We start from the raw sequence: 22,092 nt of genomic DNA on the forward strand, positions 1-22,092 counted from the left end.
TGCCATAAAGGAACTGTCATGTAACTATTTCTAGTGCAGGTCAGATCTTTTGGACAGCTCTGGGAGAAACTAAAGCAAGGCTGCTTGATGTCAAAAATCTAATATTATGGGGAAACACTGGTTTGGAATGAAACAAGCTGTTTTAGTAAATCATTTCTTCTACGCCCCATGAGGCCATGGGGTAGCCAATATAATCAGAAAAGGGCCAATGTGAGTGCAGATTTTAACCTGGCACTATACATACACCTGATTAATCTAATTTAACAGTAGAATCACACATGCCCTGCGATGGATTGGCGGCCTGTCCAGGGTGTATTCCTGCCTCTCGCCCAATGCACGCTGGGATAGGCTCCAGCACCCCCTGTGACCCTGCTCAGGATAAGCGGGTTTAGATAATGGATGGATAGAATCACACATCAGTGCTGGGCTAAAACAAAAAACCTGCACCCAGATTGGCCAATTCTGTTATAAGATTGGACACTCCTATTAAGCAATACTGTAATTTTCCAACTGGACAAAACAGTCTGTTCTTTGTTGGTATTACCACATTCAGATAGCCTACTTAGGCACCACTTATTACAATTTAGACTATATTTTATTAAAATCCCTTAAAATGTGGATATTCTGAACATAGCTGTATAATTCCCATTTCCCATGGGAACTGGCAGTTAAATAGCCAACCCAACAGTAGCCAACTAGGCCTTAAGGAATTAAGTAGGCTGCGTATGATTCAAGCCATGGATTTAAGAAAGCTTACTATTTGTCGCCTACGGTGGGAGAATCAGACATAGCCTAGCCAACAGTTTTTTGATTTGATTGATCTGTTTGAACAAAATAAGGCCAAACTAAATATTGTAAGGGTTCATGAATGCACGTGCTTACGTTTAAAGTCAAATCATAGTGCCAAAACCTAGCAAATGACCCAGATAATTCTATACATATAGGCCTACAGGGCCATGGGCTATTTCAGTCACGGTAAAATGAACGAGGTCGTTTGCTGCCATCCAGTGGGTGAAAGTGGCATGACATTAGAAGAAGGACTGGTCTTCATTCTGCTGATTTAACAAGGGAACGCGTTCCGAGCGGTTCCCCACATCAAAACACACGCATGTACATAGATCAATTGGCTGCGGGGACGGTAGCCTACATGGAAACGTTCCTTGATGCAAAGTAAATACTGTTACGCCACAACACCATCCTTGCCGACGTACTGTAACTTATCATAGTTGAGCAGCAGTTAGCTAACTGACGCCGTAGGCTACTCCTACTTTTTTTTTTTTAGCAAGCTACTGAAGCTAAAAAGCTCCCTAACTGTAAATATGCATGTTCTTAATTGCAATCGATGGAAGAAATAATTTATAGCGTCCATGACAGAAATGGAACGTTGACTAACAATTTGTAACGTGCACTGTGTTTTTTTAAATTTTTTATAGCGGAACTAAAGAAAGCGGGCTTGTGGGGACATCGGATTCATATTATGACAGGAACCAGAAGAACCACGCGAGGGTGTTGTGTACCTATGCATGAAGTATGTTTGTTGAACCTTGTTGCTTCTTCAGTTTGTTGCATTTATCCCGTTAGTTTGCTAACTAACGCCCGCTAGTTCAGTGAAAGACTAATGAAACAATTGATATTTGCACGAGGGAGAAAAACCCTGCGAGACGCAGCACTTGAAACACCCTACTTTTTATGATCTTGTAGCTACTCCGTTATCGGACATCTGACCGTAGTAACATAGAGGGAAACATTTTGTTGTCAAATCAAAAGTTTCTTTATTTGTGGCTGGAGTGCCTATTTTTTCCGCCTTTTAAAAATATTCATTGGTATCTTTGTGGAAAACATGATTGCTGTACAAACAGGACTGTACATTGGAGCTGCCTCTGACCTGGCAGACTGTTGTGAATTAGCCAGAGCAGGCATCACACACATACTTACGGTCGACTCCGAAGAACCGAAATTGCAAGGATCATTTCAGACGAAGTTTATCTATTCCCTGGATGACATGTGCGCGGATCTGCTGAGCTCTTTGGACAGTTGTGTGCAATTCATCTCTGAAGCTTTGGAAGCACCTTCATCTGCGGTCCTTGTGCATTGGTATTAATAACAAACTAATTCCTTAGTACACTGTAATATGCACGTGTCGTATTTGTTTTTGTGGTGCTAATTATTGTATTTATTTCTTAAAAAATTAATTAAATATATAAATACACGAATCCTCTGCTTTAGTCATGCAGGACGAAGTCGGAGTGCTGCGGTGGTTACTGCGTTTTTGATGAGATCAAACAAACTGACCCTGACTGATGCCTATTCTAAGCTCCAGCAAATAAAATCGGATGTAAAGTAAGTATTGCAGAGAATTTTTTTTTAATTTTCATTTTTTATACCTCGTTTTTGGAAGCATGCTCATATGGTCGTCCCCAGCATATCACAGTGGGTAAGTCAAGACCATAGGTGTTGCCTGCTTTGTACATCCAACCAAACAGTCTGATACTTAATGTATAAACTCAGGGATCATTTGAACTCATTTAAGCTCATTTTGATATATATGTTTAATGATTGCATTTGATTGAACTGTTGAAGTTGCAAAGTAGTACCAGCGGAGCCCTTTAAATTTTTGTTTGATCCTTCAAATGTTTTCATGCGCTAGACTGTAATGAACCTGTAACTTTGTATAACCTGTTAACTGATGTGGGCCTCTAGGATCAATGACGAGTTTTTGAACCAGTTGGCACTTTATGAATCAATGGACTGTGAAGTGGACATGACCAGTCCTGTGTACAAGCAATACCGGCTCCAGAAAATCACAGATAAGTACCCAGGTACATGTCAGCGTCACTGTCATCTGTTCTTGAAAAAAGCATCATATGCGCTTGAATATTGTATAAGTTGCTTGCCCTGGAAATTATGTGGCTGGGATTAAGTTAGGCCAGTAGTCAATCCGAACACATGGTTCCCATAAGGAGTGGGTTGTGTCTGTTGAGGATTGCTTGCCAGGATTCAAAATGGTGACAATAAGACTGCCATGCCTTACTAACTGCATCACAGAAGCGTACAATGCACCTAGAACTAAAGAGTTTTTAGGAACTGTTGTCCAATGTACTGAAAATTATGTATATCTTACAACCAGTTAGACAAAATGCAAGCATGAAGAGAATAAAGTTATAAGTGAATGCACAATTGCGCATAAACATCATGCAATACGGACTAATAAGCATTATGGTTATTTAAAAGTTTATGCTAAAATCATCTACATATATGCATAATAATTTTGTCTGAATGAAAATTGCTTTAACAATTTATTTTAAATGAGGTTCTGTCTGTATTTCAGAGCTACAGAGTGTGCCAAAAGAAGTGTTCGCTGCTGATCCAATGATAGCGTTATCCCACGGCAGCGAGGTTGTCCACAGATGCAGGAAGTGTAGGCAAGTGGTGGAGTCATACTTTTAAAAAAGCACATTTCCCATCCCCCTTATTCTGGGTTTATGGTGTATATTCATAATTTAAAAACTTTATTAGCCACACGTTACCAGTTTCTCTGTCCTCTCGCCCATTAGACGGACATTATTTCGTGGCTCCAGTATTCTTAGTCACGATGTGGGCAGTGGACCAGCTGCCTTTGCCCACAAGAAAACGGTTGACGCGGCAGCCCGCACACCCGGCCTTGCGATTCAAACGCAGTGCACGTCGTACTTCATTGAGCCCGTGCAGTGGATGGAGCCCGCACTCCTGGGTGTGCTAGATGGACAGGTAATGCTGGCTGATTCTGTTTTTCAGTACAGTTTTAGTATTGTCCCTTATTGCATTCCTTTGTATCTTACTGTCTACCATTTATATATACTGTTGTCTGCCAAGTTGTTCTTACTCTTGTTATACTTTAAGGACAAGACGCAAACACAAGAATGCCTCCGAATTTTGATTGAACAGTGTGAAAGCAGTTTTTTTTGTCGAACACCAGTATTAGTTTTACAGTTAATTGCGTGTGCATATAAAAACACAAATATGTTGTATTTATGTAATGAAAAAGTCCCATTGTCAGAAAGTTATTGGAAGGTACAGGGACATTATACGAGCTTCTAATACTATTACTTACTCTAGGTATAATAGGAAGTTGTGGCTTTTAATATCGTTGCATATACCTGTTAGTAGTGGTGCTGCATGGGGGGTTGGGGGAGGAGGTTAGGATGATTTCATGGGCTCTGACTGACAAGGGCCCTCATAAAAAAGTTGTTCCTTTTGGGCAACTTTACCATAATGTGCTTGGGCTTTGGAACTCTTATAGGAGGTTGTGTTTTCTCTTGTTTCTGTACATATGCATGTGTGTGCATCATAAATGTCAGATTTAATTTAGAAAATAATGCAGATACATGTCTTATGGAAATGTATAGCACTGTGATTCAGATTTAATTTTTTTCTTTTTTTGCAGCTTCTGTGCCCAAAGTGCAGCTCAAAGCTGGGCTCATTCAACTGGTATGGAGAGCAGTGTTCATGCGGTCGATGGATTACGCCTGCTTTTCAGATTCACAAGAACCGAGTGGATGAAATCAAACACATGAATGTACCATCGCTTAAATAACAGTACAGATGACTGAAGCAGAGATTCCCTAGTTCCATTATCAAGTTGCATTTCTGTCATCATCTCAGCAAGGAGTTCTCTTCTGACAATGTGTGAACTGGGACAAAGACTGCATTGAAATGGCTCGGGCATGGTCTATGTAATTATATTAGTTTTCTTTGTAATTAAGCAAATTTTCTCACAAATAAATATGTACATAGAAACAATGTCTCCTGGGAATGGGTTCATACTTTTAATTAGTTATATTTTAGATGTGAATTAGGTCTATTTTATTTATCGGCTGCATTCAAGATGGCTAACATTTTGCTGTTTTCACCTTGAACACGGCGGTATATAAGGATTGTTTGCTCCTGACTGGTGGGTATATTTGAGTGTAGCCTGAAACAGTGAGGGGCATATTTTGTATGGGGTTTTGTATGCAATGAAGTATATTTTAGGTACTTAAAATTTCTGCAGACCAGCTGACTTTAGAGTGGCTAGTATAGGGACATCTGGAAGTTTCTGGAAGTTATGCAAGAAAACACATTTCAAGTAACTCCAAAGCTGCTTGTACAGCAGTATTATCTTTCCAGCGGTTGTACCCATAAACAAATTAATTTTGTAGCATTTATTCACAATTATAAAGGTGAGTATCCGTATTTTTATATTTTGCTGGTATTTCCTTTGTGGAGCACAGAAGTCTGTTTTCTTACATAATAGGAAATAGTTCCAGTAGAAAAGAAGATTAAACATGCTTTCTCAAAGAATAATTTGGCAGTATACACAGCCTCTGGGTGCATAAATGAGCTGCACAAACTGCTTTGGGTATGTGTATTTTGTTACTTTAGATCAGTGGTTCCCAACCTTTGTCCTGGGGATCATCTGTGTATGCTGGTTTTTGTTCCAATGAACGGAAACTTTTCTTATTTGGGTGCTGTTCATATTTAGAGGGATTATTTACTCTCTTTAGCCACATTATTTCAGGAATAGCTATGCATGCGGTGAATAAAAATCCCATGCGCACAGTGCCGTTCGCAATGAATGGAAGATTTTCCATTCGTTGCTACCATTCATTTTTATGAATGTTACGGCTAGTGCTAGCACAGTCTCCGCCATAAAACTCTCTCTTGACACTACCCAGAACGTTTCCTGTATTTGGTTTGTCCTAGTGAGGGTTCCGTAGTTACACTGTGGAAGGTAGGACGTGTATTTACTACAGAACTGTACATGGACCAGGAGTAATAGTGCGGAAGCGACGTATGGAAACAGCTGGTTACAAACCAGAGTGCTTTAAACTTCTGTTTGTAACTAATGAATCAGTTAAACAATGGCTGCAAATTTGCTAGACTTAGAGAGTCACTTGGATCGTCTGTATACGTCAATAGAAGATAACGGGGGTGATATTTGTAGCAAAGAGACTGGAGAATGGGGTGAGTTTCTTGACGGTCAGAATATGTGTGACTGAACTAGGCTACTGTTACTATTGAACGTATTCTGATGCGTTTCGTTCTGTGCTGTAACTTATACGTGTAATGCAAGGATAAATGTCAGGTACTGAAATAGATCAACGTGTCATATAGGGAGACTACACCTAATTCGTTACTTCCAAGATACTAAATTTAATCTCCTCTCATTACATGTGAGCTTTTGTCAACGTAGTGCAGTTGTGATTTCACATATGATTTTAATTTCATCATCTAAAGGAAATGTGCACTCTGCGCAGCGCTGTCATGTCAATGAAAATGCGTCTGTTTGCGGGGTCGCCGCTGTGCTGATTTCCGTGCGTGGTTTGTTTGTCCCGTATACGTGTTTCCTTTAACAGACATCAGCCTCTTTGACGACCTGGAATACATTGGGGATGAAGAGGAGCTGTTGCGGATTTTGGAAAGCGTGCCATGTGTGAGTAGACTGGCTTCCAGTGTGAATTTGAGACACGGATTTGTCATAATCATTGTGTGCTGTATAACAGTAACAAAAATAATTAAAATAATCAAAATACCCATCAGCAATGATGTCGACATTGTATAAAAAATCGACAACAAAGATGCTTTTGAAATGCGTGTGACTAGTGTACAGATGTTTCAGATTAGCAGCACCCATGTCAGAGTTCATATTAAACATGAATAAGTTTCACACCAAGTTAGACTACTGCCCATTCCTGGAAATTCATGTTACTGATTTACATTCGGTCTGTTGTGGATTGTGACATGACAGTGTAATATAATGGTCAGAGAACTACTTTTATGAGTTAGTCATTGCAAGTTTAAATTCCAGGTGGTGAATTGCCCTTCTGCGTTTGAACAGAGTACCTAGCCTAAACATTCTATCGTGTATATCCTGCTGTATACATTGCAGTATGTACATACAGTATAGAGTATAGGATGTGATATGGCCGTCTGATAGACATGCTATAAAAATAATGCTCGCTTCTCAGGCTGGCGAGGCTCCTGACTTGGGCCTTGGCCTCAACCTTTCCCCCTGGGGAACAGCCACCCCGGAAGACAGCGGCAGCAGCTGCACAGGTAACTCAGCCCCCCAATGCAGCTACATCTAACACACCAGTGTCAGTCAGTCCATTGGTCCATGTTGCTGTCTTTCATGTATTATGGGGAAGGTGATCATTAATTATTTCTTAGAATTTCTCGTTCCTTTTCGGTCAAGCTGCTATTGTGCTTTTGAATATGTTGTAAAGACAATATCTTGCAACTGCATCCGCTGAATAGCATTTCTTTTGTTTGCTGTTCAGACTTACAGAGGTCTTCACATCATGGGATATACAGTGTATATTTTACAGAACGGTCGGTTTAGGCATGCTATGTCAAATATGTGGTTATTGATCAAACATTTCACAAAACTCCAGTGTAGAGAAAGTGCAGAACATTTTTTGCTGCTTTGTTTTATTATAATTTTGGATGTTGGATGGCTTCTCTATTTTTACTGAACCCACAGAATTATTGGTAGTATGTGGTACACCTTGCAACCTCAGTAACAATGGCAGGCCACATTTAAATGGGTATAGATCCACACATCTGCTGCATACTTGCATGACTGGTGCTGGTAGTTGCCACTGCATCAAATACACACGTGGTGTTACATTTGTGGAATTAATGTATTGTATGCCAAATATATCCTTGTTTTTTTGATGTGGTACACTTTCTTCTGGATTTTTGTATGTTAACTTCGCTTCATTGCAGTTTGTCAAAAATATTGCCTTACTCTTGCTGTTATAGAAACAGATGGGATCGTAGGCTGTCTTTCCCCAAACACGACCGCAAGCTCTGTGTCTTCCCCTGGTTCAGTGGAGGTGCCCTCTCCCTACTACCTGCATGTAAGTACTGTTCTTCATGCCCCTGGCCTGAATCCTAGTGTTCCGGGGAATGGAGGCTGTCAGGAAAGACCTTCCATATATTTAATTGGATCTGATTGTTTCTTTTGATTGATTTGAATATACAGTTTTGCTCCATTGCCTTAGAAAATGGGTTTGTCTCTCAGCCATAGTCAATTGGATGAAAACCTATTTGACTGAGACAGTACTGTGTTTCCCTAGGACATACCACATCCAAAATGGTTGACATCACATGGAGTACCACAGGGATCAATTTTGGGCCCTTCACCTATTTCACTGTGTATGCTTTCCCTTAGTAGTAGGATTAGAAAACATGGTGTTAGTTTCCATAGGTATTCAGATGTGATGAAGGATAAGGGAAAATCTGGGAACTATTTCAGTTTTACCTTGTGATGATAGTACCCTCCATCTAGTAGAATATAAAGAACAAACAAGTTTAAATGCCTACCAGTTTCCTCTAACAATATAGAAATTTTAATTATTGGACAAAAAGATCAAATAGATCAAAAGAGTATTTTTAGTATTCTTTCATGCCAACTTCAATTAATTATCTAATTGTCCAAACCATATAGATGCAATCAAATTTTAGCTACTTTTATTAATGACCTCATGAATGACAGCTGACAGCTGTTTTGTGTACTGGTATGAAATGTTTTACTGTGATCTAATTTTTGAGTGAGCTAGATTTGGTGTACAGGTAATCTTGCCAGGCAAATCATTGAAAACAAAAACTGATACTGCCCCTGCAGCAATGGAATTACCCATGCCTACCATACAGACTATCATTTAATCATAACAATCCAAGCCCTGCATGGCTGCAAATAATTGCCAATTTCTCACCCATGGCATGGAGCGTTTCAATTACAAATTTTCAGACTTTATACATTGTGTCTTATAGTCGTTTCAGCTGCTGCCTAATTCATTTCAAGCCGTATTGAAAGTACTGATAAAAGGTGAACTTGCTTGCATTTGATTCTCGGAGTGGCCAAAGTGAACATAATGTAAACGTGAGTGCGTAGTGAGGTGTCATTTGTTCCTCCTACTGCAGGAAGAGGACCTGTCACTACAGTCTGTGCCATCTCCTGCGCCCGTCTGCTCCGACACCAGCAGTTCTGTCTGCGCTGGCCTGGGGACGAGGCCCCAGAGAAAGAGCGGCCAGGGCTCCAGAGGTAAGAAACCTGTCAGTTATCTTGTTGCATTAGCTTATCAGTTAACTCGCCCCCATCCACCTGTCAACAACACAGGATGCGCCAGTAAATCAGTGATGAGTGTTCACATGAAATCACATTGCTTTACATTATTTATACAGGGTGACTTAGACATTTGCCTTCATAAGCATACTTTTTGCAAATGATACACAAAGCAGCTCCTTCCCCCTCAGTTTGTTAGTGAAAATTCTTTTATGCATCCACCATTTTCCCTTTTCCAGGAGTTCAGCTTGATTTCCAGATTCATTTTTTCTGTGTTTGAACTCCCTCAGTAAATTTGTCAATGTGACTGTGTGGCTATCTGACTAAATTGTGCCATTAAAAATGAAGGTTGATAACTTGATTGACTCATTGCTTTAGTATATCCACTTGTGTAGCTGGATATTTATAAAAGTAATTTCAACATCATTGTGCCTGATCAAGATTTAAAACCGCAACCTTCTGGTTAAAGTCAGTGTTTTAGGTCATGTTACTTTTAGGCACAGATGAGCCAGACCACATCAGGGGAGGCACGTTAAACTACTGATGCAGTCGCCCTTTATTCTCAAAGTGTCTGAACCCTTGGGCTGCTTGTTTGCATGGGCTGTGCACTGATTTCCCTGCACGGGCCATGTTTGAAAAGAGTTTTTTCCCCCCCTGCATTCATAGCCAAATCAACTCATCCCCCAAGACGGATCATCAACCCCTCGCCGAAGGTCTCCATCCAGCCGAAACTGGTTGTCCCCGCCTCCGTCCCTGTCCTTCACTCCGCTCTGCCTCTCCAGGCCAAGACCATCATCATCCAGCCCCTGTGCGCCGCGCTCCCCATGGTCCGCTCCACTCCTGCGTCGCTGTGTTCTGCGCCACCTGCTGGTGAGCCATGTGACTGTACTCTTCCCTGTCTCAGTGGGTTTTCACACATGATGATGTCATAATACTGTATTTCATTTATATGGTCTTCCCAGACTGCACAAAACATTACTGTCACTTTGTTTCACTAAGGTTGTATGAGCATGTGGTGAATAATATTGTAGCAATGTTTTTACGGTATCTATTTTACTGTCGGAAAACAACAAATTTCCAATATATGTTTTAAATAGGCCCAGATCACATTCATACTTTTTCTACAGGAAAACATTTAAAGTGTTCTTGGAAAAAAAATCACAAGACCCCACAAGAACTAAAAAAAATGCTGGGTTGCTGGGTTATTGTAAGTCAATGAATGAATTAAAATACTGCATATTTGGTTCACGGTCAGAAGAGGGCACTAAATCCTTATTTCTGTGGAATAGTCGACAAAGGGACCTCTACGTTTAAACTGATTGCTTCATCCCTTGCTTATAGTAGTGACATTTTTAAAAAATTGGCTGATTTTCCTGTAGAGTGAGGGTTCAGATTTCATTCCGAGAAGGCCATATGCATGGAGTTTTTTTTTTTTTTTTTTTTAATGAAACACTTCTCCCAATGTGTTGAGTGCCTCAGTCCTGTGGTCTGTGTGATAGTTAATGTATTTCCTGCTCATATAAACGGTGTCTGAAGATTTATTTCTACCCTGTGCTAAGGAAACACTTCACTGCAGGATATTGGGGACGTTTGGTTTGAAGAATGAAGTTGATTAACTGACTGGACCAATCTTGTCAGGGGGGGATTGGTGAAATAAACATTCCCCACAGTCCTCAAGGATTCAAGTCCAGCTCCCCGTCTCTGACGAAGCGTATTGCCTGAGGCAGGGGGACAGGGTCTGTGATTGGCCAGGGAAGTGGGCAGGAGGGGACATTGTTTATAATTAGTCTCTGCCTTTGGGAGAACTGGGTGAGGGGGGCATCACGGTGTAGTGCCGTTGATTTGTCCTGAGATTCCCTTAAAACTACTTGGGAGATATATTTTGGCCTTGTTCCAGGAAAGTTAGTTGGGTTAAGAAGGGGTCTGTAGATTTCATTTCTTATCCCAGCAAGAAAAAAATTAGTTCTGGTAATCGGCCATTAATATCAATTAATCTTTTGGGGAGATCAAAGAGTTTGTTTGACGTAGATAATTAGGTTTGTTTGGATTGGCTGGTGTGGAGCAGGAGATGTTTTCTTCCACTGCAGACTGTATGGTCAATTTCAGCCCTCCAGCAATTGTGGTCTTTTAATGGTCGTAACCGTGGAGGTTGGCTCAGAGACTGCTGCCACTGGCAAGAGCCTATTGCTATGGGCGTGGCATACCAATGAACTTTAGTTATAACCTCCAGTATTCTTAAGTCAGCAAAGATTCCATAGTACACGTTAGGAGGTACTTGCCATGCTCTCATTTCAGTGCATCCGGAGTGTTAAGAAAGTGGTGAAAAGTCATCACTCACAGAGCTGTTCAGTTCATTGTAAATCTTTTTGTATTCTTTTTTTCTAGAGCCACCACTCTCCCTATTATGTAGATGCATTTGGTTTAGTGCGGTTTTTATTGTTGTTGTTTTTTTTGAAGCTGTGAGTTGGGTTAAAACCAGTACAGGAACCGGGCTGTGCGGCTTGCCATGCTTCTTCGTTTCACATGGATAGAGGGGAACATATTTTGTGGCGGAACAAACAGGGGGTGGGGGGTAGGGGGTCAAGGTCAAGGGTAAGCCTGCCCTCAGCCCAGCCCCTTCAGCTCGTATGGGCCTTGAGTCTGTGACTCCCAGAGGAATGTGAGGCCTACTGGAGTCTGGTACAGTAGCTGGCTGTTCAGCTGAACCCCCACGGCTCGAGGAGGGCCATAATTCACCCGTATGGTACAGATTATGGGGAGACGCAGGAATTCAAATAAGGGACAAATTACATCTAATTCACCTCTTTACGCAGGCATCGTAAGCACTTAACGTGACAAGCTGTGCTAAAAAAAGCTCTGTCTTGAGCTTGAAAATGCTTGATTTATATGAGCAGTATTAATATTTGAAAGCTTGAGTGCTTGAAGGTGCTTGGTTTTCTCTGATTTCGTGTGCGTTATTAAGCCTTTTTTTTCCTGTAGCTTGGCATCCAGGTTTCCAGAATGCCATTTTTGATGATAAACTGGTTTTTGAAAACCTTTTACTCACGTTGTATAATCACCCATTTACAAATAAGGTCATTCAAAGTTTTGAAAATAATTCCCTGAATTTTCTTGAAAAGTCTTGGTTTGGAGCTCTGTGCTATTAAACTGAAATTCACTATCGTTATCTTTCAATTACCATCAGATGTGATGTCAGCAAAGGTACACCCACTTAATCTATTGAGCACATTTGTTTTATCAAGTAAATATTTACTAATTCATGAAATCACTATTCTTTTGATTATTCATTATGCACACATTGTCGGAGAGGCGCGCCTATTTTTCCAACCAATGAGAGCGCAGCCAAGTGGGCATGCAAGGTTTGAGAGGTGACACTTATCTCAGAGTAAGATTGTGGGATGTATCACTGCTCAGGCTGTGTCACTGTGATTGTTCTCAGGCCTCAAAGTTGACCCCTATATTCTTCAGCACTATGTCCTGAGTGAGGGTAGCCAGTGTTCGATATTTTTAAGGACATTAAAAATTTTGATTGGTTCCCTGTTCAAATGAGGAGTTGACTCCATAACGTGGGGATGTAATGAAACTGTAGGTTTACAGAGGTAGGATGTGGCTCTGGGCTGTCTCCAGGGAGGTAAGTGCAGGATGCCAGCTGCCCACATAGTCCTGACCGACTGCCCCGTCTTTGCCAGGATGTCATGTGACTCGGACGGTGCTGCAGATGTCCGGCCCCCAGGTTGCCCCGGCTCCGGCCCAACCGCTCTCTGACCGCCTGGTCATCATGCAGGACAGGGGTGGCACTCCTCAGCCGACGGGGACGAGCGCCTACCACAGCGCGGCGGTCATCGGAAACGTGAGCACCTCCAGCCTTCTCCCCGGGGGTTCCGGACTCTTAAGACTCCGGAAAAGACTTTGCATGTCCTCCCTGTGTTTGTGTGGGTTTTCTCCGGATACCACGGTTTCCCCCCACAGTCCAGAGTCATGCTGGTTGGCTTAATTGGAGAGTCTAAATTGCCTGTAGGTGTGAGTGTGTGAGTGAATGGTGTGTGTGGCTTGTGATGGATTGGCGACCTGTCCAGGGTGCATTCCTGCCTCTCGCCAAATACATGCTGGGATAGGCTCCAGCCCCCCTGAAACCATGACTAGGAATTAGGGGGTTAGATAGTGGATAGATGGATGGATTTATTTAATTTAATATTTTTTTATATTTCAGAATAATACTTCTGTTGTTGACACGTGCTTAATATAATTGCAAGATACTACATGTTGTTATTGCACTAAATACATGTTTTGTGCAGTTGGCCATTCCAAGAAAAAGAGAGAAAAAGATAAAGACAACGGAAATACTCTCTTCAAAAAAGTGAGGAACTCCAGACAGCTCATGAGGAAACAATACAATTATTAAGTCCTCAAGGCATAGTTTATAGTGATTTGCAGGCTGAACGTCATTGACTAAACAGTCGTTAAAACTGAAAATCATGCTTTGGAGATGTGTGTGGTGGGAGTGTTAATTTTGCACACTTTGGCAGAGACTCCTGCGTTTAATTGTCCGTATGTGTGTCGCACTTGGCTCTCTTTCTGAGCTGTCAGATTCTTGGGGTAATGGGCGTGCTCTGGTGTGGTCTAAAGGAACGTGTTTATTTAAGCGGCTGACAGATGGGTTCATTTTCGGTCTCCGTGGGTGTCGGACAAACACTGGCCCAGCAGAGAGCGGTTGCGCTCTCCTCGATCATGACAAGAGCCTGCTTGCTGCCTGTTGTAGAGTATGTAAAGTGTGGCAGCCATCTTGACTGTTTTAAATGTACATTAACTTGCCCTGTCACTCCATAACTGACTGATAAGCCGAGTTTCACTGTTGTGTGACAAATTTAAAAAAAAAACGGGGCTAGCCTATCGTTTATCATAATTTTTAAGTATTGAAAATAAAAACTAGGCCCCTTTGAGGAACAGTGTTACATGACTTTTAATACTATAACTGTCACTTTCCTGACTTGCACAATTGGAAGTGAGTGAAAATGTATTCTAACTGCTAGGTAGGGACACCGCCAACAGGCAAACAGCAGGCACAAAAAGACTTCTCTCTACCCTTCAGGCACTAAAAACCTCCCCCCAAAAAACTTACTTGTGGCAATACGTTAGATTCATTGTTTGACAGAAGGGCTTGGGTATTAGGCTACTGAACAAATATAATCCTGGCTGCATAACAAGTCTCCTAAATGTAGCAGACACATAATATGGGTACTTGAAGCACAATGGCTAAAAGCTTATGTGGACAAAGAAGTAAATCTTGTGTAATACATTATGGCTTAAAGGGTACTGAAATTGATTCTATAAGAAGAGCCAAAATCACTTGATGGCTTGCCCTCTAGTGGTAAAAATTAGTCAGTGAAATAATACTTCTGTTTTACGTGTAATTTGTTCATGCTTAGGCGTGCAAGGCAGATTGCAGAGGATATATTAGTTCTCTGTATGCCCCTTGGTCAAGATATGAGTGTGGTGGTAGATTTGTTCATTGTGCTCATTGGATTTTGCGTAGGTGTAACTGGTGCTGAAGGAAAGGTCATGTGACCTAGGGGGTGGAGCCTTTGGTCCTCGTTAGGTCAAGGTAACCTGAGGACAGCTCTAGTTACTGTTGTTTCAACTTCACTTAAAGTGTCTTCTAATGGTTTCTTTTCATTTTTCTCTCGTCTCTGTTTATCTGTAGTAATATCATGTAAAACACCAGTTTTCTGGAATAATTATCAGGGATACGTTAACCAGCTGTTTGGGCCAAGCACTGAAAAAACACAATAGAGTAGTTATTCAACAATAGGCCCTAAGTGTGCTTACAAAAGTCAGTGGATTCTTGATAAACTCCCCAGGTTGTGTGTATGAGCCGGGCTTTCTGGGATGTTTATTTTGCTGTGCTTCTCAGATACCTTCTTTGTTTGGTAAGAAAAACGCATAGTTTGGAAATTATATGGTGCAATGATGCTAACCAATGCGAAGATCAGAGCCAGAAACCAACTGTGTCTGCTGTTTGCAGAGTCTGGGAAAAAAAATAAAAGCAAAAACAGAGAATTGTCGACTACAGCAGGAATAGCATAAAGGCACAATATGCTTCAAGGTTCAAGTACAGAACCTTTTTGCACAGCCTGTCCGGCTTCTTATGACAGAGTGGGTTTTCATGTGGCAAATGACACTTGTTGACCTCTGTGTGAATTATGTTTTCCTCTCTAATGGGGGAGAAAGCTAATTTCCCACCACCATTCCGGCTCACAGACTGGAACACGTTATGCGCCTCATGTGACAGGAAGGCTATCTTTGGTGCTTTTCAAAGTGGTTTTTTTTACGGCGTTCAAAACTATCGGTGGCGGCAGCACCCGCTCCCACTCCGCGCGCACCATGAAAACTGCTGCGGTCTGGCCTGTGGTTTCGCACTGATTTCAGCTGCTTGTTCCCAGCTTTACGGGTACTCCATTTACGTGGCAGTTCAAGCTGTTAGCTGCGATCGCTAGCACCATAAACTAGAGACGACAGAGCAAGGCAATAAACACGGATTTAAAGCATTGTGCTATTACATACGTGTCCCAGCAAAAACTGGCAATGATTGAGGAGTATCTTTTTTTTGTGAATATTTGCACAGATGAAATTTAAAACTAGAGATGTGAGTTCACATCTTGCACACCAGCAGGCCTTTTCTAATTTAAGCCTTTTCATTGGATTGCACTAATGCTTATGGGTGCTCATCTGTCTTTATCAAGACGTTTTTCAAGAACTGTGTTTATCAAGCTTATCAAGAACTGTATGCAGCAGTGTTCTGTAAATCCACAATACCGCCAGGGCAAATGGTGATATCCACAGTCAGCCTTAGCTTTAGCTGGGCAGAACCATGGCATGGTATTCTGATATTGGAGGGTACCACTTTCCAATTTACAGTCAAACATCTTGTTCCCACACTGCTAAAAGATGGATTTAAACTGTTCCTCTGGAAACCAAACCAAACATTGCGGTTGGAACCCAAATGAATTTATAGGCAGAGCTATTAGACCTTTTTACAAAGTCTTCCTTCAGTGGCCGGTCCCTGGAGGTTTCCGCTTCATAAAGCACAGAGGATTCGCTGGTGGTTTGTCGTTTGCTCTCTGCCCCTAGGCCTATGGAAACGAGCACAATCGGATATCATAGGCAATGCGGTCTACTCTTTCGAACATGAATGAAAAATTGTTTTATTTCCTCAATGCATAATGTCTTATACCAGCATTGTTGTGGTAAAGGCTACCGAACAACCATGTTGTAGGGTCATGTGCAGCTAAACAAGCTGTACAGTATCTGTGTATCTTATTTCTTAGAATGCTTTACGATTTTGTATTTTCTTAGTTTGAAGTGCGCAATCATATTCATCAGCCTCCACTATTAGTTCAGGACAAGCGTGTGTTCTTCTCCGAAACCTGTGATGCCAAGCCTCTACATCACTCCACTCATCAGTCTACAAAGTGAGCGTGTTTAGACAGGAGTCTGAAGATGGCACTTCACATATCATCCTGTGGGGCTGCTGGCCAGTCAGCGCTGGCACAGTCTAGATTCAAACCTGGCCATAGGGTCCCATCCCCACACACTGGAATACTGCTTTTAGCTGCTTTAGGTAATTCACCCAGCGGCAGAGAATATCTGAATTTTGAATAGAGTAAAATACAGTGCTATGTTTTAATAAGTTAGACTTTCCCAAGACTGCATATTGTGAAAATATTGTAATTTATAAATGTATCCTGCTGCTCAATGCAAAAGATGTACATTTGAATAGCAACATTTGAAATGCTCGGGTCAGTTTTTCTGTCCCTCCTTTTTTTGTCCTTTGGGGAGCTTGAATTCCATTACCTTGCAAATGTTTCCCTGGTAATTGTAAGGTCAAAGGAGGTTTTTCTTTTGTGCTTTTATTGTACAGTTGGGTTCTTTCAGGGCGATCGAGTGTTTTTTTTCCCCATTTTATTTGAATGTTTAAGATTCCTGAACGCGGCTCTACTTTGCTGTGTTCCAGTTTCCATATTTAGTTTGTTGTCTCTGGCTCTGATGTGGAGCTGGGTGAAGGCCACTGGCGGGAGGAGAAGCATTGTCTGTCTGTGACATTCAGCAGCAACAGCAGAGGGACAGAGGTGTGACTGTGCATGTCACTTGTTGGGAGGAGGGGTTGTGGGTGCAGTTTTTTTGAATTGTGAATTCCTGAGAGAGCTAATCTGAATCTCTCACAGTAAAAATCCAGCTTTGGAAATGGGTAATGTGAAAAAAAAATCTGAACAGTATAATGGTGCTGGAGTTGGGCATTTTTTAGTTTAAATGAGTAGTTAAATAACTCACTAGGTCTGCGTTTGTGGTGTGTGCGTGATAATGATCTGGCATATGAGAATGTGAGACCAGGCGTGCAAATGAAATTTTTTTGGTGAATTATGTCCAGGTCTTACGCCACAATGGCCTAATCAGCTCTTTTATAACTTATGTTTTGGTGTAGGGTCACATACTCACACACACACACACACACACACACACACACATACAGGAGTTAGAGAGTATAATACTGGCTTTCACGGTGGCTGCACTGCAGAGATATACAGTGGGTGAGTAGGAGAGTGGGGGTTGACTGATAGATTTAGTTCGTGCTGACGAAGCCTTCTGCTGGACGCATGTTGGAGTCATTATTGGCTGGGATTTCACTTAAGCACTGGTTTAAGGATGAAGGTTCACCTCAGATTTTCCACCTCTGCTGCAAAGAACCTGCTGAAGAAGTTCCCACCCAACACTGTAGAGAACCGTGGATGCTGGGAGTACGGGGGGTTAATGGTTTCATGTATACAGTATTTACTGTATTTAATAACAGTAGTTCACCCTCCAATTGGTATTGCCCATGCTGATCTATCCACATGGTCTTTTGAACAGCTCCACAGTTTATAAGTTTGGTTTGTCCATCCAGTTTAGAAATTTGGTGTGTCCATCCAGTTTAAAAGTTTGGTGTGTCCATCCAGTTTAGAAGTTTGGCGTGTCCATCCAAACCATCGCTGTAGGTTTATTTTCAGCTTTGGAGGAGACACCCTGCCAGACACGTTAGTCTCGCATAGTCGAACGCCAAGTCTCATAAGCATACTAGCTGATCTCGCAATTCATTCATATGAAAATATTGTGTGTGACATGTCTCCCCCCAAACCTATACGTATGAAACACTTCTGTTGTCGAGAAATAAAAGCCCTGCAGTCTGTTGATCACGTGATGGTGATGTAATCTGTTTGAACAGGTTTAACTCAAATTCTCAAAGGTGATGCTGTAAAGCAAAAGTACCTTCATTTGTCATACTCCAGAGGCACTCCAGTCAGTCCCCAGTGAACCACCAGTGTCCAAAGGCCTCAGGTACAGCTGCGTGTTTGAATACCTGACACTACAAATAATCATTCTGGGCTGAACCCCTTACAGTTGTAAGCGTATTAGTTAGGGGAAAGGACCTATACATTTTTTATTGGTTTTTTTTTTTTTATAAGTGGCTATTCATGTATTACATTAGAGAACATCAGAATACTTGTGACAAGGTCATTTAAACCATCTAGCCTTGACATTTTACCTACTCTTTTTCTGTACAGGCAACTTACGCTGATTTAGCCATATGCGCTTTAGTAGGGACCAAGGAGGTTAAGGGTAGGGACAGTACAGTGTAATGGAAGTGAGGAGCTGCAGGTTGAAATCCCAGGTTGTGCTCTGCTGTTATAGCCAGGGGCAGGGTACTTTTCCGGAATCAGTTGAGTGAATATCCTGCGCTATAAATGCATAGGTAAAAATGCAGGCCTTCTAAGTTACTTCGGCTGAGTTTGGTTGCTAAACAAATAAAATGATGTGGTGACAATGGTGAATGGATGGCTGTAAATCCAGGTACAGAGTCCTGTTGGCCCAGAATGTTCTATTCTGTTACCCAGACTGGTGCCATGCTAACCTGCTCCCCTCTGCCCTATCTCCAGTCCCCCAACGGGAAGAGACACCAGCGGATGATGAAGAACCGCGAGTCGGCCTGCCTGTCGCGCAGGAAGAAGAAAGAGCACCTGCTGACCTTGGAGGCTCGGCTGAAGGTGGCGCTGTTCGAGAACCAGAAGCTGAAAAGCGAGAACTGCTCCCTGAAGATGAGGCTGGACAGCCTGGCGGCTGAGGTAGGACCGCCCCCCTTCCTCCGTAGAGCAGATAGTACAAGTGCACGCGCAGCTAACCGGAAGCCTGAAAGGCGATCTGTTATCTAACTGCGTTTTCCTGTTTCTGATCTACAGAACAATGACCTGAAGGTGGTTGCCCCCAAAAGACGAGCGGCGTGCCTCTTGGCAGTCATGGCGTTTGTCATGCTCTCTGTGGGCCCAATAGGGTGAGGATGGTTGCTGTAACTGATTCTACCTGTTCAGATTCTCACTTTCGTTGTAGGAACAGGTGTGTAGATTGATGATTAAAGACAGTTTTAAAATGATGGCAGCCACTTAAATAGGGAAATGTACATAGCCAAAGTATCTATCCAGTGTTCTGGTGTTTGTTTGTGCCTGTAAAATATTTGCATCTCTAAATGAAAACCCTCACTTGCATGGGTCTGCATACAGGTCTGTCATTAACCATTTAGCTGGCAGAAAATGAAACCGTTGTGTCTTTAAGCCCTGAAGCTTTAAAACATCAGGCTATGTTTGTAATATACAAGAACAGCTGACCTTGTCATAGTGTTTTTTAAAATGCAATCAAACTATGATTTCATTTATTTTTGTGCTATGGAGAACATTGATTTGAATTTAGTTTGATTGAAAATGCATGACCCAAATGGAGCTTTTAGCTATGCAGGATTTTTACCTTGAAAATATTATAAAATAACCATTCTAAGGCTAGAGATGTCCTGGCAATCTCCATCTTTATGCACTTTCGCCGAATTTGTGCACCTTTACCTGTATTTGTTATCTTAAAATGTGTTAGGGATGATTTTGGGCGTGGCGTTCTTTTCTTTGTGGGGAGGGGAGACTGTGACTTCAGAGCCTGTGGTTTCCAATCATATTTCAGTGGAGCCTTTGTTGCTAGCTGCTGCAATGGCAGAAGAAACATAGATGCAGCAAAGCAAATAGTCAAACTGACAGGGCTAGTTAAAGAAGTAGAAGTAGAGTGGCTTGTTTTTGTGTTGGACCTGTAAGTAACGTTACCACTAGCTAGCTATCCAGCTGACTACATTAGGTTGCTAGATGGTCGAAGTCAAGTATCCTACTTTGGGTGAGTGGGTGGGGTTGAAGACGGAGGAGGAGACTTCTTTTATTATAAATTCAGAATCACAGCAAGGATTAAAAAAATCCTGCATAGTATGCCTTTAAAGGGCATGTATTTATTTTAAAGAGTGGTCTGACTGGTCAGTAAGAAGCATGCATGAAACCTGACTGTCATTGCTTGAAACTGTTACTTTCTATTACCATACTGAGGTGGTGCAAGGAAAGCTGCCGTATTTAAATAAGGTGCTGGATTAATCTGGAGGGTTGAATTGCGCATGTCTTTTAACAGTCTTAAAGGAGTACCATGGTGATTTTCACACTTTCTCGGTTTTATGTGCTATTTGCACAAGAGGCATTGAAGAAACACAGTAAGCAAAGTATTAAATATGTCCGTTCTGTATTTTTGGAGAAATATGCGTTTTAAATTCATCGTCCTATTTTCAACCGGTTGAGAAAGTTGTCATTTTTCTACGTCACGAATACAGTAACCACTCCCATTTCCACGCCCCGTAAAGAAATCTGACAGGACACACCGTCCTGCTGTTCAGACAATGCAAATATTTGACTAACGTTAGGTTCACTTAAATTAGAGTGCCTTTAGATTATTTCTAGTTATATTCATTTAGCTAGCTAGCTAACGTTAGCTAGCTAGGAGGTTTGCTTTCATAAGGCAATGTTATCGATAACGTTAGCTTGCTAGTTTGCTTTTATGAGGACGTTATAGTTGTGCTTTTATCTTAACTTGGCTAGCTAGATAGCAAAAATTATAATTGGATATAAGTCAACGTCCTTACCTTAGCTATCTATCGATACTTGATATACTACTAAGCTAGCTAGCTTGTGAAAATTCAGTCTCCCAAAGAGAGCGTATCATGGGGGAAGCTATAGTAACGGGGCACGGTCTGTCAATCATAGCTAACTGACAGTTCTCATTACCACGCCCAGACGGTTCGGGTGAATTTTTATAGTGGGAAATTTAGGCTTAGAAAAATACGTTTTAAAGTACATTGAAATGACTGAAGAATAAAAAAATTATGCACATTTGTTTTGTTGTTGCCTGAAGACAACTGGGAAGTGTCACGTTCAACCACCATGGTACTCCTTTAAGTGTGCTTCATTGAATCCAGTCTAATGTGTACGAGTTCATTTAGTTTATGACTACACAGGTGGTGGTATCATTGCATCCGGAGGTGAAACAGTTTAAATTGGGTTTGTCCGGTCAGAAATAATTCAGGTTAATTCAGGTACCCTGTATACTTTTGCTTAATTTTAACTTCCAGTGAAATTTTTTCATGGCACATTTGGAGAAGACTGTTCAATTTGCGATTATCCACTTGCCCACTTCTTTTCACCACAAGCCATTACAGATTTTTTGGTTGATTTCTGTCTGTCTTGTATTCAGAATGATGGAAATACTGCCAGTGATGAAAATGAGTGACACAGCAAGCCATGTTTGCCTCTGTCCGGTCAGACAGAAGGATTTATCCTTCCTGCATACTGTACAAATGATCATCTTCTTTTTTCTTATTCCTGGCTCTCAGCTGACTCCGAATGGGAATGTTGGCCTGAGATCAGCGGGCAGTTTGGACTTTCCATGCGCTCAGGCTTTGAAGGAGAAGGAATGTGCAACTGCTGCTCCAGCTTGGAGACATATACACTTTTTCTTTTCTGCACCCGAGGCATGCTATGAAGCTGATGGTCTGCCTGTTTAAAAATGGTTGAGCATTTGCTAAATAAATGCTTCAGATCACACGTGCCGTTTCCAAGAAAGAAATG

At 41.6% G+C, this 22,092-nt stretch overlaps 2 protein-coding genes across 3 annotated transcripts in view; both read left to right on the forward strand.

Annotated features, from left to right (window-relative positions):
• Positions 1–1,444: 1,444 nt before the first annotated feature.
• On the forward strand, positions 1,445–4,781 carry dusp12 (dual specificity phosphatase 12). 2 transcript variants are annotated; one of them, XM_035420989.1, is made up of 7 exons: positions 1,446–1,528; positions 1,860–2,094; positions 2,227–2,340; positions 2,701–2,819; positions 3,329–3,422; positions 3,555–3,747; positions 4,424–4,781. In XM_035420989.1, the coding sequence occupies exons 2-7, from the start codon at positions 2,003–2,005 to the stop codon at positions 4,571–4,573; spliced, it is 762 nt and encodes a 253-aa protein (XP_035276880.1). In that variant the 5' UTR covers positions 1,446–1,528; positions 1,860–2,002; the 3' UTR covers positions 4,574–4,781. The 2 variants fall into 2 exon arrangements, with proteins under 2 accessions (XP_035276879.1, XP_035276880.1); XM_035420988.1 differs by having other exon boundaries at positions 1,445–2,094.
• A 942-nt stretch (positions 4,782–5,723) lies between these two features.
• LOC118230021 (cyclic AMP-dependent transcription factor ATF-6 alpha-like) overlaps positions 5,724–22,092 on the forward strand; it is a 41,196-nt gene continuing 24,827 nt past the window's right edge. Inside the window, exons 1-9 of the mRNA XM_035422695.1 lie at positions 5,724–5,982; positions 6,375–6,451; positions 6,987–7,074; positions 7,783–7,880; positions 8,947–9,067; positions 9,755–9,958; positions 12,778–12,938; positions 19,057–19,242; positions 19,357–19,448. Coding sequence (XP_035278586.1) covers positions 5,880–5,982; positions 6,375–6,451; positions 6,987–7,074; positions 7,783–7,880; positions 8,947–9,067; positions 9,755–9,958; positions 12,778–12,938; positions 19,057–19,242; positions 19,357–19,448 — 1,130 coding nt within the window. The 5' untranslated portion in view covers positions 5,724–5,879. The remainder of the gene's footprint in view (positions 5,983–6,374; positions 6,452–6,986; positions 7,075–7,782; positions 7,881–8,946; positions 9,068–9,754; positions 9,959–12,777; positions 12,939–19,056; positions 19,243–19,356; positions 19,449–22,092) is intronic.

The sequence above is a fragment of the Anguilla anguilla genome, chromosome 6 (genome assembly GCF_013347855.1).
Source record: "Anguilla anguilla isolate fAngAng1 chromosome 6, fAngAng1.pri, whole genome shotgun sequence".
Classification (NCBI taxonomy): Eukaryota; Metazoa; Chordata; class Actinopteri; order Anguilliformes; family Anguillidae; genus Anguilla; species Anguilla anguilla.